Here is a 14,753-nt window from a genome sequence, read left to right as displayed (position 1 = left end):
TAGCCTATTTGTTCTATAAATGAACAGAAGCAATAGTAAAAAAAACTGATATAATTGCTGTAATTATATTTAGAATATAGTTGTTGAAATATTTGAAATGCCTGGCATTGGTGGCACATGCCTTTAATCCCAGCACTCGGGAGGCAAAGGTGGGTGGATCTCTGTGAGTTCGAGGCCAGCCTGGTCTACAGAGCTAGTTCCAGGACAGGCTCCAAAACAATACAGAGAAACCCTGTCTCAAAAAACAAAAACAAAAATAATGAAATATTTGAAATACAAGGCAAATGTGAGTTTTATATAGGTATATAATAAGCAAGGGCAGACCAAAGCTGCATCCTCAAGAGATTTGCGATCTGCTTTCACGCTATCTTTAGACAGTTCTATTGCATAAGCTGACACAGCCTCTGCAGCTTGTTTGACAGTTAGATCTACTCAGGAAAATGTAACAACCTACACCCACCCCATCTTTAAGTTCAATTGTAGGCAAGTTTGCAAGCTTTCCAGAGGAATCCGTCAGCCTCCTCCATGTGAAACTGGCTGATTCACGGGTTATGCCCATCTCCCTTCAATAGATTTGAAGTTGGCATGGAAAACGATGTTTATGTATTTAATATAGTGTAGGTGTCCATCCATTGGCCAGAGCATACCAATGAGTGCCGTTAGGGTTGTAGCGAGCCAAGAAACTACTAGAGATTTCAAAGTGCTGCTGAATCCACACATATTTTCAAAGGTCTTATACACGTTGCAACACATTTATCAAGGACTATCTGGAAGTGCCAAGATGTTTCTAGTAATAAGCATGAGAACATGAAGAAAATGCATTTGCGGGATGTTGGAGGTAGGGCAGAGACGGAAAACAAGCTGGATTGGGGGTTCTGTGCTGTGGTGAGATGATCTCTTGTGGCATGATAAAGTTGGAAGGAGTTAATCTTTGTAAAGAAGCATCTAGTAAAAATTACATTTATTTATTTACCAAGTGTGGATGGGTAAATGCCATACACTTGTGCCATACTCTGTGTTTGGAGGTCAGAGGACAACTTTCTGTCCTCTGATCTCTCCTCTTAGCACGTGGGCCCCAGAACTCAGATCATCTGGCTTGGTGGCATGCAGCTTAACTCTTGGCACCATCTTGATGGCCCTGGGAATATCATGCTTAACCTATGTAAAGCGTAGATTTTACCTCTAACATCTTTGTGCTTTTGGGGTGAAAAGAGGCAAGCACGAAGAGAGAGTGCCTACTACACCAGGCCACCCAAAGCACCTTGAACTCTGCCTGAAGAGGACAGGTACAGTGTGTCATCTCAGTCCAGCAGGAAATGAGAGAGAGAGAGAGAGAGAGAGAGAGAGAGAGAGAGAGGGATGGAGGGAGGGAGGGAGAGAGAGAGAGAGAGTTGTAAGGTAGCTTTACCAAAGTGTGCTTGCAAAGAATGGGCTGAAGGAGCAGGTTAAGGGATGTGGATAGATAACAACACACACTGGAAAACAAGGAGGAAGATGTGGGCTTTGAGGAGGGCATCACAGGGGAAACTGAGGCAAGGGACTCCTTGGTGGAATTGTGGTCATATGCATGTCTGTAGCTCCATGACAGCAATGCAGAAACCCAAAAAGTTAGTAGACCATAAATAGAAAAGGACAGAACGCTCCAAGGCAGGGTTAGTAGTACTGTCTGAATTCTCAGGTATGATCATTTTAGCCACACTATAGATGTTTATGATGGAAAATACAAAGCAGCCTGGAGCATAAGTTACACTTGTGATTCTGACACTTGGAAGTAATCACTATGAATGTGGTTGTTTCTTCTCTATCTGCCTATGTCCCTGAAAAGAAATGACACTCTAAACTAATATTTCCAGATTACTCCAGGCATTTTACACCAGTATGTGAAACATGACTTCATGAAGAATATGAAAGACTTTGCTGTGTGCACGATTGTTTAAGTGTTTTTTTTTTATTTTTATCAATGCAATGATTAAGGTTGAATTTTATTCACACTTACATAATTGCCATCTTCCCATTGAACTACTTATTCATATCTTCCACCCATTTCCCTGTGGGATCGTTAGTGCTTTTGTCTTGTTCTGTATTTCTTTTTAGAAGTGAGAAGACTTTCTTTTTAGAAGTGAGAAGGTTCATTTCCTGGGGCTTTTGTAGAGTGTTTTGTTGTTGTTCTCAGAAAAAGCAAATTTTTAGAGACAGAGCTTTCACAATTCCCATTGTTTATGATATTTAACAGGGTATTACTTTGGACAAGTGCTTGGTAAATCTGTTTGTGCTTCAAGGGCTGTTTCAAATTGCCCTCTCTTGAAGATGCACATCTCTGAAGACTAAGGGGTTAAGGCCCAACTCCCCCTTGGAGGAGTGGATGACCTCAAGGCACAGAGAAACAAGCAGGCCCCCTTGGGGGAGAGACTGAGGATTTTTTTTTTCAGACTGTGTCTTTGTGGAAGAAAACATGACAGTTACTTAGCTAGTTTGTAGAATGTGGGACTAGAAAAAAAAATAGGCAGTTTTTCAAATGATAGTTTTCCTGAAAGACCAGTTGCCTAATATTAGGCATTTAAAAATTCCATGCACATTTTCAAGTTTCTTGATCACAAGGGAGCTTGAAACACGGACTTTAACATACAGGCAGGGAGCCCATTCCAAGCTATCCCTCACAGGAACATCTGGAACTTTCTCACCAGACAGCACAGAAGTATCCCTCAAGGTCAAGGCTAGTGCCCAGCTGACTAGGCTGTTTGTCTCCTGTGTCATCCTTGATTATGACTTGGAAGTCTGCAGAACATATCAGTTATGTTCTCGGGCTTCTTCTTCCAATAGACCAGACAGAAAGAAGTCATGTGTGTGTGTTTCTGTGTGTGTGTGTCTCTGTATCTGTGTGTGTGTGTCTGTGTGTCCGTATGTGTGTGTGTGTGTCTGTATCTCTGTCTGTGTGTCTGTGTGTTCGTATGTGTGTGTCCATGTGTTTGTGTCTTTGTATCTCTGTGTCTGTGTGTGTGTCTCTGTATGTGTTTCTGTGTGTCTCTGAGTGTCTGTGTATATGTATCTGTGTGTCTTGTGTGTGTGTGTGTGTGTGTGTGTCTGAGGTATCACATGTTTATTCACGGGACTTGCTGGCCTCCTGTGTGTGTTCCCTTATTCTGTAATGACAGCCAGCAGTTGTGTATCAGATGTTTTGTGAACAGTCCCAGCTGTTGTTGACAGGCACATTCTTCCTTGGCTGTGGGTTGCAGTTCTGTGGCTTCAGACCCAGACCGCAGGCAGGACCCCTGGGGCCTGCCATGTCCATGATGACCTGTATTCCTTGGAGAGAGTGAAGCTCTGTCATTTCTGGCTCTGAGACCTGCCTGCATAAGTTGTTCTTATCTCAGCCGTTTCCTGAGGGGGCTTTTTCCTGGCTTACGCCAGTGTCCTCACTTCACTACCCCCTCATTTGTGAGAAGGACCTCTGAGGCGAGTCTGGGATCCCATTGCATTCCAGAGGGACAGTTTTAGTTTAGCTCTCTTTACCATAACTCGACCTGGCCCAGGTCATTGCAGTACTTTTAAAAACATTGTGTGGAATGGCTACCTCTTTCAAGAGTGGCCTATCTTACACTTACACGCATGAATGTCCCCTGGGCAATGACCTCATTGTGACCCTGTGCCGACTACCCATTCTGATGGTTCTAGATTCCCTCCTGGCATTTGGTTTCCTTGCCTCTTCCTTATCTCTAGGATATAGAAAGCTGTTGCCAAGAGCTGAATCTGACTGTGTCTCTAATTCATTCTCATCTCCTGCTCCTCTCCAGCTTTGGGCTTGTTATGTACCTGTCTCCCACCTGCACTGCACCTCTGAGATTAATTTGTGTTGCCACAGAATGGTTCATACAATAACCCCCCCCCCATTCCTTTCTCACACTCTGTGGAGACATCTGTTGCTGATTATTTCTTCTGGCGTGCCCTGACTCTGTTTCAGATTTTGTGTGCATTTTGTTGTTCTTTGCTGAGTGTATGTCTAGGTTTCCCCGAGTCTCTATATCTGCTTTGGATTAAATAAACAGCTTTGATAAGTCACTTGGGGCTCCTGATGGAAAAGAGGGATATGTGACCTCTGCTGACCACTCCTTCTCACACTCCCTTTCTTCTGAAGTAGTCAGGCCACTGGAGAAATTATCACAGATTGGCATCGTTGTGTTTCCAATCTTAATTGCTGACTGTGTTGAGAAATTGGTGTTTCATCCACAGAAGGCCTCACCCACCCTCTAGCTGCCTGTGCATCTCCCTAGGCTCATAGCTCCTTTTGTCCAATTGAAGAAGGGCCCATAGGCTCCATTTGGGCACTTGGATATACCTCCATCCCTCTCCTTTTATTTAACTAAAACCCTCAAAGTTTAGGTGGTGGAGACACCTATCTCTAAGCAGAAGTGAACAATTAAGTGGAAAAATGTCTCAGGGCCATGCTGTGTGCTTCCTCTCTTGGTTCCCTGTGTCACCAACATGTCACAGATGTGCTTTCTCTGTTGCGTTTGAGCATCATTCTTCCAAATACAACCTTGATAGGAGCTTGGCATGGCTCTTTGTGGTGTTTGTACAGACTGTGGATACCAGTTATCATTATTCCCACCAAAACCTAGGTTTTGAATTTAAAGTGTATTTGGTTTCATACTGTTTGTTTTTGCTCTCCTGTTGGCTGTTAAGGAGGACCATGCCTTACCCTGAGCATCAGAGGACACCTACTGTAGGTGATTTGTCCCTCCTTCATGCCCTGAGTGCCGCCTGACATATCTGTGCTGCTCACTGTTTGCCTCAAATGTGGAGTCTGCCCCTTCCAATCCCCTTCATGATATGCTCTCCGCGCTTATATCTAACTCAGTTTATTGGAATTGCTATTGGGAAAGAACATCCTTTGACTGATTCTAGAGTCTGTCCTATCAGTTACAGAATCAGTGTGGAGTGCATTGTTTGGTGTGGCACCCACACTTCTGTTTTATTCTTGTAGAATCATCTGTAGTCGGGGCTAATCGGCTAGCTCAGGATTTCTCTTTTTGATAAAATTGAGATATTGCTAAGCTCCTCTGCTTATGCAAAGCTTTTGTTTAAAAGGCAAGAGTCCTGCTTGGTTGTTTGTCAACTTGACATATCTGAGAAGAGGGGATCTCAGTTGAGAAAGTCCCTCTGTGAGATCAGCCTATATGCAAGCCTGTAGTGCATTCTCTCAATAAAGATTGACAGGGGAGGATCCAGCTCACTGTGGAGCCTCATCCTGGGTTCCATAGGACAGCAGGCTGAGCAGGCCACGAGGAGCAGAACCAACAAGCAGCACCCCACCACGGACTCTGCATCCCCCAGTGGTGGACTTAAACTATAAGCTGAAATAAACGTCTCTGGTTGTTCTGGTGGTGGTGGTGTTTTATCACAGCAATAGAAACCCTAACTAAGGCAATAAGCCCATCTCTGAGGACTCTAGAGAGAAATTTACTTGTTCCATGGTAAATATGAGCAGCTGCTGCTCACCCTTGACTTGAATTCACGCCCGATGCTCACCCAGAGTGGCTTGCCAACCTAAAGGAAAAGTGATCAACTCAGCCAACGGGTCAGTAGTACCTCAACTGTGTCTAGGTTCAGGGAAAGTTTGAAGCCAAATCCCATCAGTACATAGATGTAATATGTTTGTTCTGTGCCTATCGAAGCACATAATTCTGGAAATACCAATGGGGCAAGCTCTGCTTTCCATCTAACTTCCATACAAAAAGACACACTTGTGGAGAAAGCCGAAGAGAAGGCCACGCTGTGGCCTGGGAGTCCAGCTGTTGATTCTCACCAGCTGTTGATCCACATGAGGCTCTCCAAGCTGCTCTCCCTCCCTCAGCTGGGGCAGAGGGCACTGTGCCAACACATTAGCACTGGCATTGTTGAGAATACCTTAGTGGTTCGATAACCTACATATGATGAGACAACCTCACAACTGCAAAATAAAGATTCAGGTTAGTTTAGGTTAGTTTAAAACAGTCTATGGTTCAGAGGTAAAAAGCCTGTATGGCTCCTGCATAGGACCTCAGCACCTGTGTCAGAGACCAAAACCACCTGTAACTCCAGCGCTGGGGGATTTAGTGCCTCCTCTGCCACTCAATCACACATAATTAAAAATAATAAAAGTAACCTTTTTAAAAAGTAAGTTTTAACAGCTGTCTTAAAAGCACTGAAGTATTACTCCACACTTACACAGTGCAGGGTCTTAAGGAGGCTTAGCAGCCATGTGACAGTTATTTCCTGACACTGCTGCTAAAACTCCCGACTCAACGAAGGGGATGATTTGTTTCCAGCCCTTGGTTCTTTCAACCCATGTGCTTGAATGGAACAGCATGGTGGCAGGAGTGTGTGTGTGTGTGTGTTTGTGTGTGTGTGTGTAAGAGTGTGTGTATGTGTATCTGAGTGTGTGTCGTTGATGAAGTTTTTGTCCTACCTGGTCCCGAAGCCATTTATTTAGTCCCAAATAAATTACACAGAGGCTTATATTAATTCTAAACTGTTTGGCTGGTGGCTCAGGCTTCTTATTGGATAGCTCTTTCTTAATTATTAACCCATTTCTATTAATCTGTGAATCTCTGTATATTCTTGGCTTACTAGAGAATGCCCAAGATCTCTCATGATCCTTCTTTGTTTTCTTCTTACCTCAAAAACTTGAGTCAACAGTGTGTGAGCGAGTATGTGTTTTCATGGATCAGGTTCATATCACTGTGGATGGGAAGCAGAGATCTTACCGAAAGGTGCTGGGATAATATATCTCAGAGGTCCCAACCCCATGATCGATCTACTTTGCTTACCAAAGTTCTCACAAACTCCCAGGCAGCTCTGCCAGCTAGGAGACAGCATTAAAACAAACAACAAAAACCAAAGCAGGAGCCAGTGGGTCTAGGTCTGTTCAACGGCACTATAAGTGTGGATAGCTTGTTTGGCTTTGTAACATCCATGGTGTTGGGTATTCAATGACCACTTTCCAACAAGAGCAGGGACTCAGTAACCCCTGGGGACTTTGGAGATGATTGGGTCTAAGCAGGCATGGCTGTGTTGGATAATAATCCACTTTCTGTCCACTAGATGGTACTCTTACCCTTCCACATTTGGTATTGAGGTTTTTTTTCCCTTCATTTGCTTATAGTTCTGTTGTTGAAAATGGGATAGACAGCCAAATAAATTATCCTTCAACTGAGAGTCCCTGGTCCTCTACAGGTACAGGTGTATAAGAATTTTAATGTGGTTAGTCAGCCTGTGAAGTAATGGTTTTACATGTTAACATACCATGCCCCCCAGTCTCTGTCTGTCTCTCTCTCTCTCTCTCTCTCTCTCTCTCTCTCTCTCTCTCTCTCTCTCTCTCTCTCTCTCTCTCTCTGTGTGTGTGTGTATGCATGTAAAATTAATTTCTATTCTGCAGAAGGGTTTTGTCACCTGTATTGGGCTGGTCCATAGCGATTACAATGAAGATTTTCATGGTTTTATCTGGTTTTCATTGTGGGTTTAAGACTACTCGGGACAAACCAGTGAAATGCCTATACTGTGAGTGAGCATGGCATGTTCTTGTTGGAGTACCAGGTTTTCCAGACCCGATGGCTTTGGTTTCTCAGTATTACAGCAGAAATGGGAAGCAAAGCAGGGGACACTTGGGACTGCACTCTGAATGTGGACAGCATTCTGGAAGTTGCTTCATATAGGCATCTTAATTGAAATGATCACATGCATACAATGCAGTAAATACTGGGTTTATTGTGGAATGTTTTATATTGTGGCCTTGGTCTTAAAGCAGGGATTTTAGGTGAGGTGTGAAAGTCTCATGCAAATCTTTCTTCCTTTTCATTCCAGATCCCCACATCAAGGTTTCTGGGAAGAAGGATGATGTAAAAGAAGCCAAAGAAATGATCATGTCTGTTTTAGACACAAAAGTAAGTTAGTAGGAAGGCTCTCAATTGCAAGGCCACTCCATGCTGGCACCCAACAACCATGTGGAGAAGGGAAAAGAAATATGGAAGGTTTGAACAGGCACACGTGATTCTACAGGGGTGAGAGACATAGAGAAAATGCTTAGTTTAAATGGTCTCTATCATGTTGATTAATGAATATATGAATATATATATCATATATGACTACATGTTCAGATACATGTTTGTACATATATACCATCTTCAGAAAGGATACATTGGCCCTAGTTAGTACAGGGCAGGTGATGAAGTTGCTAGGAATTAGCACATTTGCTTTTCTGAGGTCATAGGAGACCTGTAGCTCCCTGTGTGTACACATGTGTGTGTTTATGCCCAGCCTACATGTTTGTACATATAAAAAACAATCATGACAAAAGCTGAACACATGTAAGCATACACTCATTTATGATGCTGTTGTTTCTTTAAACACATCTGGTTTTTGTTTTTTTTCCTTCTCCTAGAGAAGGGGATATTCTCTTGTATTTCAAGGGTTAGTGTAAGAAGTTAAGCATAAAAATAAAAGTATTTTGGGCTCATGTCAAAAATTTGTGATTTCAGAATGTTTTCAAATTACTGATATTTTAATATCTTCGGTCTTGCTGTTCAGGAATGCCATTAACATCCGTCCTTACCACATTACATTAAATTCCTCAGAATTAAATACTTGGATACCAGTTTGATCTCTGCCTTTTTATTCCCCATATCTTGGGATTTTACATTTTCTTTAATGTAACTGTGCCTCTGCTTGGGGTTCTTTCCCTCAGGCCTTTGACTGCCAGAGTCCATGGCTTTGAGATCTCTATTTCTTCTGTCAGTAGGAATAAGGGATGGGTGTGTAAGCTTAGGCAGAGGTATAGCAGCTACTGTATGTAGGAGGTCAGGCAGCATATATTGTCAATGTTTGTGTGATCTCAGTGGGAGCTTGATTTCTAGTTATGGTCCCCTATCATCATAGTCCCACTATCCAACATGACATCTCTAGTCACATGATCCATTTCATCTGTCTTTAGTTATTTGAACTGTTTCATGAATAATGCCTTTAAAGGAAAAAATCCTGAATAATTTATTTGGGTTTTTTTTTCCAGCTGACTATATTTAATTTTCTGAGAATGTATTGTGGTTAAAAGTTCTGTGACTTGCTTCTGATGCATTTCTCATAAAATAAGATTTTTTTCTAAATAGAGATGCTGGTAGAAATGTGTTAGGTTCAGAGTTATCCCTGTGAGAAATCTGTAGTTTCCCACAAGAGTCCATTTCTGTTAATACTGAAGTGCCGCAAGGGCAGAGTGTTTGGTGTGGTTAATGCATCGGGAAACAACCCTGCTTCTGCACAGAGCAACCGTGTCACGTTGAAGATGGATGTCTCACACACAGAGCACTCCCATGTCATCGGCAAGGGCGGCAACAACATTAAAAAGGTGATGGAGGAGACGGGCTGTCACATCCACTTTCCTGATTCCAACAGGAACAACCAGGCAGAAAAAAGCAACCAGGTGACTCGTCTCTCCACACCCTTGAGTTTCAGTGTGCAAATCCCTTCTGAGAGATGAGGGCAAAAAGCAGTCAGAGTAATCTACAGATGGCAGACATTGTGGGTGGTGCTCTCCCCCTACCCCGAGAGAATGGGGTACTTTGATGTTGTAGACCCGTGGTTCTCTGCCTAACCTCTAAAAGGTAGAAATTAGGGGTGAGGTATCTCAAAATAAAGACCATCATGAAGAAATGACAGAGTTCATCAGGTCCCTCTCATCTCAGGAGCCTTGTCCAGTGTGTGGGTTCTGTCCACACGGTGGCAGAAGTGGTCACCTCTAAGAGGTACTGCCTAGGCTTCCAAGTCCTCCTCACTGGCAGGACTACAGCTGTTTGCTTAGACACACTCCTGGGGCTGCTTCACTTTGGAAGTTCTGGGTCCACATGCAAGCACTCCTGGTCCTTGAAGTTTGCTCCTTGAAGTCCACATACTACTGCTCTGTTATTTAAATATGTTCTCTCATCTCAGTTAATCCCATAATGGGAATCTGTCAGCTCTGAGGGTGAATCAGGAAGCGATGTTGCACTGGGGTGTATATGAGGCCAGGTAGAAAGCCTTGATTAAAGGCACAGGCATTATTCAAAATAACCTGACGGTGGCTGTGACACCGCACCAATGAGCCATGTCCTTGAACTCAGTTCTCCCACCCAGCATAAGACTAATGCTTTTGGTGATGGATCGTGGTGCGGCCCAGGGATCTATGGAGAAAGCTAGAGAGGCGGGCCAGTGGGTGTGGCAGAAGCAGGCCTGTGGCTAAGAGCCTAAAGCATCCATGTCATTGATGTTAATACATAACTGACACAAAGAGACTTTAAACAAAAGGGGGGAGTACTGTGGACAGAAGTAATGATAACAGCATTAGAATGGCTTCCTGAGAGTGCTGGCTGTGGCTAGGTCCAAGTGGTGACACAGCTCAATGGCCAGGCATCACTGGAGGGAGGGTCTCATTAAAATCAAATTCCAGTTTGATGCGTCTCTGTTCGGCTGAGGTTTGTCATGAGCCCTAGTGCTCTTATGCTGAGGAGCAAGCGTGTGGCTGCCTAGGAAGGCCGCTGCAGGCTTGAGTGGTGGAGTAAGCCTTGCTCCCTTATTTTGCAGGTGTCAATAGCAGGACAGCCAGCAGGAGTAGAATCTGCCCGATCGAGGATTCGGGTAACTGTGCTAATCTTTGGGATTGCCCACCACATTGAATAAAAAGCAGGCTGAAAATAGCATTTTTTGCCATTTGGTAACCAAGTCCCGTTTTTAGTCAGCGGGAGACAGTGGGACAGGGTGACTTCCTGAGCACTCTGACCTCTGTTAGCTGGTCTCTGTGGGAGGCATTTAAACCACAACATTCTATGTTTATTCATTAGTGCTTCTCGATGGGATGGGTGGGAGACTTTCTGAAAATGTTCCAGCTTTAGCCTGACTCACTGTTCACAGGGAGGTTTGATGGAGAGTGCCACAGGCTAAAGACTGCTTCCATTAGGAACTGGTGCACACTGTACTGGATCTCGGCCCTCCCATGAAGACAATTCATGTGTCAGAACCCATGCTTAGAAAGGAGCAGATGCACTGTGTGCCCCCAAACCCCACCCCTCGCAAGCACCACACTTCACCACTGCTTTGGTTCTCTTAGGAGCTGCTTCCTTTGGTGCTGATGTTTGAGTTACCGATTGCTGGGATTCTCCAACCAGTCCCGGATCCTAACGCCCCCTCCATCCAGCGCATCTCACAGACGTACAGCATTTCCGTGTCGTTTAAACAGAGGTCTCGAATGTATGGTGCTACTGTCATAGTACGAGGGTCTCAGAATAACACTAATGCTGTGAAGGTGGGTAAAAGCTTAAAGTGGTGTAAAAACACAGATCATGCAAGTTTTCTTTTTGATTTTTTTTGAGACAGAGTTTCCAACATTGATCTTAAATTCACCATTCTCCTGTCTCAGCCTCCTAGCTGCTGGGGTTGCAGATAGACATATGCCACCACACCCAGTGCAAGTTTTATGCTTATGATTAGTAGACTTATTGGTTTCCAGAATTTTCCTTCATGCTTCTGGTGTCCCATAGAACATGCTACGGATGTTTCCATAGTTGGAGGTGCAATAGAAACTTTGCCTGCATGGGGGCGGTGGGATTTGGTGGGATTGCTGCACTCCTCCCACAGTCCACCCTTCTCTACTAGGAAGGAACAGCCATGCTATTGGAACACCTTGCGGGAAGCTTGGCATCTGCCATCCCCGTGAGCACACAACTGGACATTGCAGCCCAGCATCACCTCTTCATGATGGGCCGCAATGGGAGCAACGTCAAACATATCATGCAGAGGACAGGGGCACAGATCCACTTTCCTGACCCCGGAAATCCACAGAAGAAATCCACCGTCTACCTCCAGGGCACCATCGAGTCTGTCTGCCTGGCAAGGCAGTATCTCATGGTAAGTCTGCTTTGGTTAGCTTTGTGATGCTCTTCTGGAACTTCTTGGACTCCTGGGTTTCCACACTGACTCTGCAAACCTGATATTTAAGAGAGCAGTTTTGAGGTTCAGCCAGACAGGAAACATTCCTGGTAAAAGGAGAAAAGCTGGAGACTAAGGGCCATTGTGCCTCCGCAGGCTCAATTCCATAGCATAGGGAAGCAATTTTCTTATATTTTTCTTAACTTAGACTAAACACAGACCAGATCTGAAATGAGTGTACTTTGTGGTGTGGATGGAAGGTGACTGTTTACATCTGACATGGGGTACTGCTGGGCAGTTTGAAGCCTTTGTTAGTTTATGGACATGGGTAGTATGAACCTTAAACGGAAAACGAAAAATACTGTTCAGAGGTCACCTTCAAAGCTTGAGGGGTGACTCAGCTGGCAAAGTGCTTGCACACAAACATGGAGACTTGAGTTTGGATCCCTAGCACTCACTTGAGAAGGCAAGTATGGAGCCGTGTGTCTGTAAGCCCAGGAATGGAGAAGCAGAGACAAGTAGACCCTGACCCCTGTGATTGCTGGTCAGCCAGTGTAGCCTATGATCCCAGGTTCATTAAAGAGACACTGTCTATCGCAGTTTAATAAGGATCAGGATAAACAATTAGGCCGAACGGATGTTTATTCAGGAGAAATAACTCACAACATAGACAGGTGAACACCAACAGGTTCCTGCTTCCAAGAATTCCTCCGGATCTCTTCCTGTCCCTGTGCAGCTGGTAAGAGAGCGCTCTCCTGGCCTCCTCCAACCTAGTTCCCCAGGTCACTTCCGCCCATGGCTCCACCCCCCAATGGGTGTGGTCAGTGCCATAGAAGGAGACAAAGTGAATATCCCACTACACACTGTCTCAATTAATAATAATAATAATAATAATAATAATAATAATAATAGTTGTTATTTTTATCACTGGTCAGCCACTGTGATCCAGGTTCATTAAAGAGACACTGTCTCAATAATAATAATAATAATAATAATAATAATAATAATAAATTATTATTATTGCTGGTCAGCCAATGTGATCCAGGTTCATTAAAGAGACAGTCTTAATAATAATAATAATAACAACTAGTTATTATTATTATTATTGCTGGTCAGCCAGTGTGATCCAGGTTCATTAAAGAGACACTATCTCAATAATAATAATGATGATGATGATGATGATAATGCAAGCACACAAGGAAAATACCTGCCATGACCTCTGGCTATTACATACACCCACACAAACCTAAAGACTTGACCTTTGGCAATCTGAAACATTTGTATATTTGATAAATTTCCCATATAAGTAAAAATACTACTTCACTCGTGAATTTGAGTACTACAAAAGAAAAGTACCAGTCGCATCACTCAGGAGCACTCCAGTTCATGGAATTTCTCTCCTTCCCGTGTCCCTAGCACATGTGGGTTGGTGTATAGTACAGCAGACAGCCATATTGCTGGGCTGGCCAAGACTCTTAAAAACAGACTGCACTCTTAAGTTCTATGCTTAGCCTTTAGTGACATGTGAGTCACTAACTTGCAGAATTCATCTTTTTAGAGAGGCAGAAATCCCAGATTTGTATTGTCAATTCCATCCCTCTATCAGACAAAACTTCTTAGAGCCAATCAGGCCACTATAAGATTTAACCATTCTCTTTCTGCGAATATTGGTTTTTGTAGCCATGTTTATTTGATTGTTTAATGCGCTAGCCATTGGGTATCTACAGACAGGAATTGCCACAATTACTCTTTATTTTGCCTTCTTTTCCAAGGTCTTTTAGATGTTATTTTTAAGCTCAAAATGCTTGAAAAAGTTCACAGATTCATATTCTACTTTGACAGTAGCTGTGGTTTGCTGCTCATGCTGGGAAGGGGTTGATTATAGCTTTAGCTTCCTTAGAAGGAGCAGTTAAGATACCTCTGAGTTATGTATAGACACCATCTGAAGGACATTGAGTGTTGGCCCTGGCCTGGAGGTAGAGACAGATCGGGGTATGCAGGTCTGTGGTGGGATGGGCCAGTCTGAGCCAAAGCTGGAGGTTGTTAAACAGCTATTCCCACAAGTAAATCCGAGCAAGGAAGGGCACTTGATCTGAACCACAGAGTGGTGAAGGATGTTTTTGTATCATTGCTAATATAACTGAAGTCAAACAGTGAAGGATTTTTCCAAAGTAAAAATTAGACAAATAAATAAATAAATAAATAAATAGATAGATAAATAAATAAATAAATCCATGCCAAATAATATACACGGTTTCAGTCTCCTAGGTAGCCTTCTGTCCCTCACCTTGGTCCCACACCATCCATCCTTGTTGGGAAGATATGAATGTTATTTAGTTTTCATACTCAATAGTGTATGCTTTATAGATATTTTCAGATACCAGGTGCTGTGACAAATGACTCCTGAGTATCCTGTCTTTCTAGGGGTGTCTTCCTCTTGTGCTGATGTTTGATATGAAGGAAGAAATTGAAGTGGACCCACAGTTCATTGCTCAGCTGATGGAGCAGCTAGATGTCTTTATCAGTATTAAACCAAAGCCCAAACAGCCAAGCAAGGTTGGTTTAGTGTCTGTGCCCAGTGAAGCATCCTTATACACTTTGGTTATTTGTTTACAGAGGACTAATTTCTAATATGCATGTTGGTGTGTGTTTGGTTATAAGAGTATATATTTATAACAATGCCTCCATTACCTTCCAACATTTTTTTCATATGTTTGTTTTTTTAGTTCATTTTTAGTAACCATCTTCTTTTTTACTTTGTGATTTTTTACAAAACTTCAACCAAACTAATCAATAAATAAGCAAACAAAATGAAGACTGTTCCCAAA

At 43.2% G+C, this 14,753-nt stretch overlaps 1 protein-coding gene across 3 annotated transcripts in view; it reads left to right on the top strand.

The window, feature by feature from the left end:
- Bicc1 (BicC family RNA binding protein 1) overlaps nt 1–14,753 on the top strand; it is a 201,392-nt gene that overhangs the window by 157,514 nt on the left and 29,125 nt on the right. For all 3 annotated transcript variants that reach the window (XM_051186877.1, XM_051186878.1, XM_051186879.1), the window contains exons 4-9: nt 7,840–7,919; nt 9,290–9,448; nt 10,585–10,638; nt 11,108–11,302; nt 11,653–11,904; nt 14,350–14,481. In XM_051186877.1, coding sequence (XP_051042834.1) covers nt 7,840–7,919; nt 9,290–9,448; nt 10,585–10,638; nt 11,108–11,302; nt 11,653–11,904; nt 14,350–14,481 — 872 coding nt within the window. The remainder of the gene's footprint in view (nt 1–7,839; nt 7,920–9,289; nt 9,449–10,584; nt 10,639–11,107; nt 11,303–11,652; nt 11,905–14,349; nt 14,482–14,753) is intronic.

Source organism: Phodopus roborovskii, unplaced genomic scaffold (assembly GCF_943737965.1).
Source record: "Phodopus roborovskii unplaced genomic scaffold, PHOROB, whole genome shotgun sequence".
NCBI classification, from domain to species: Eukaryota; Metazoa; Chordata; class Mammalia; order Rodentia; family Cricetidae; genus Phodopus; species Phodopus roborovskii.
The sequence above is the reverse complement of the archived record's forward strand: the minus strand, read 5'-3'. Positions and strand labels throughout refer to the sequence as shown.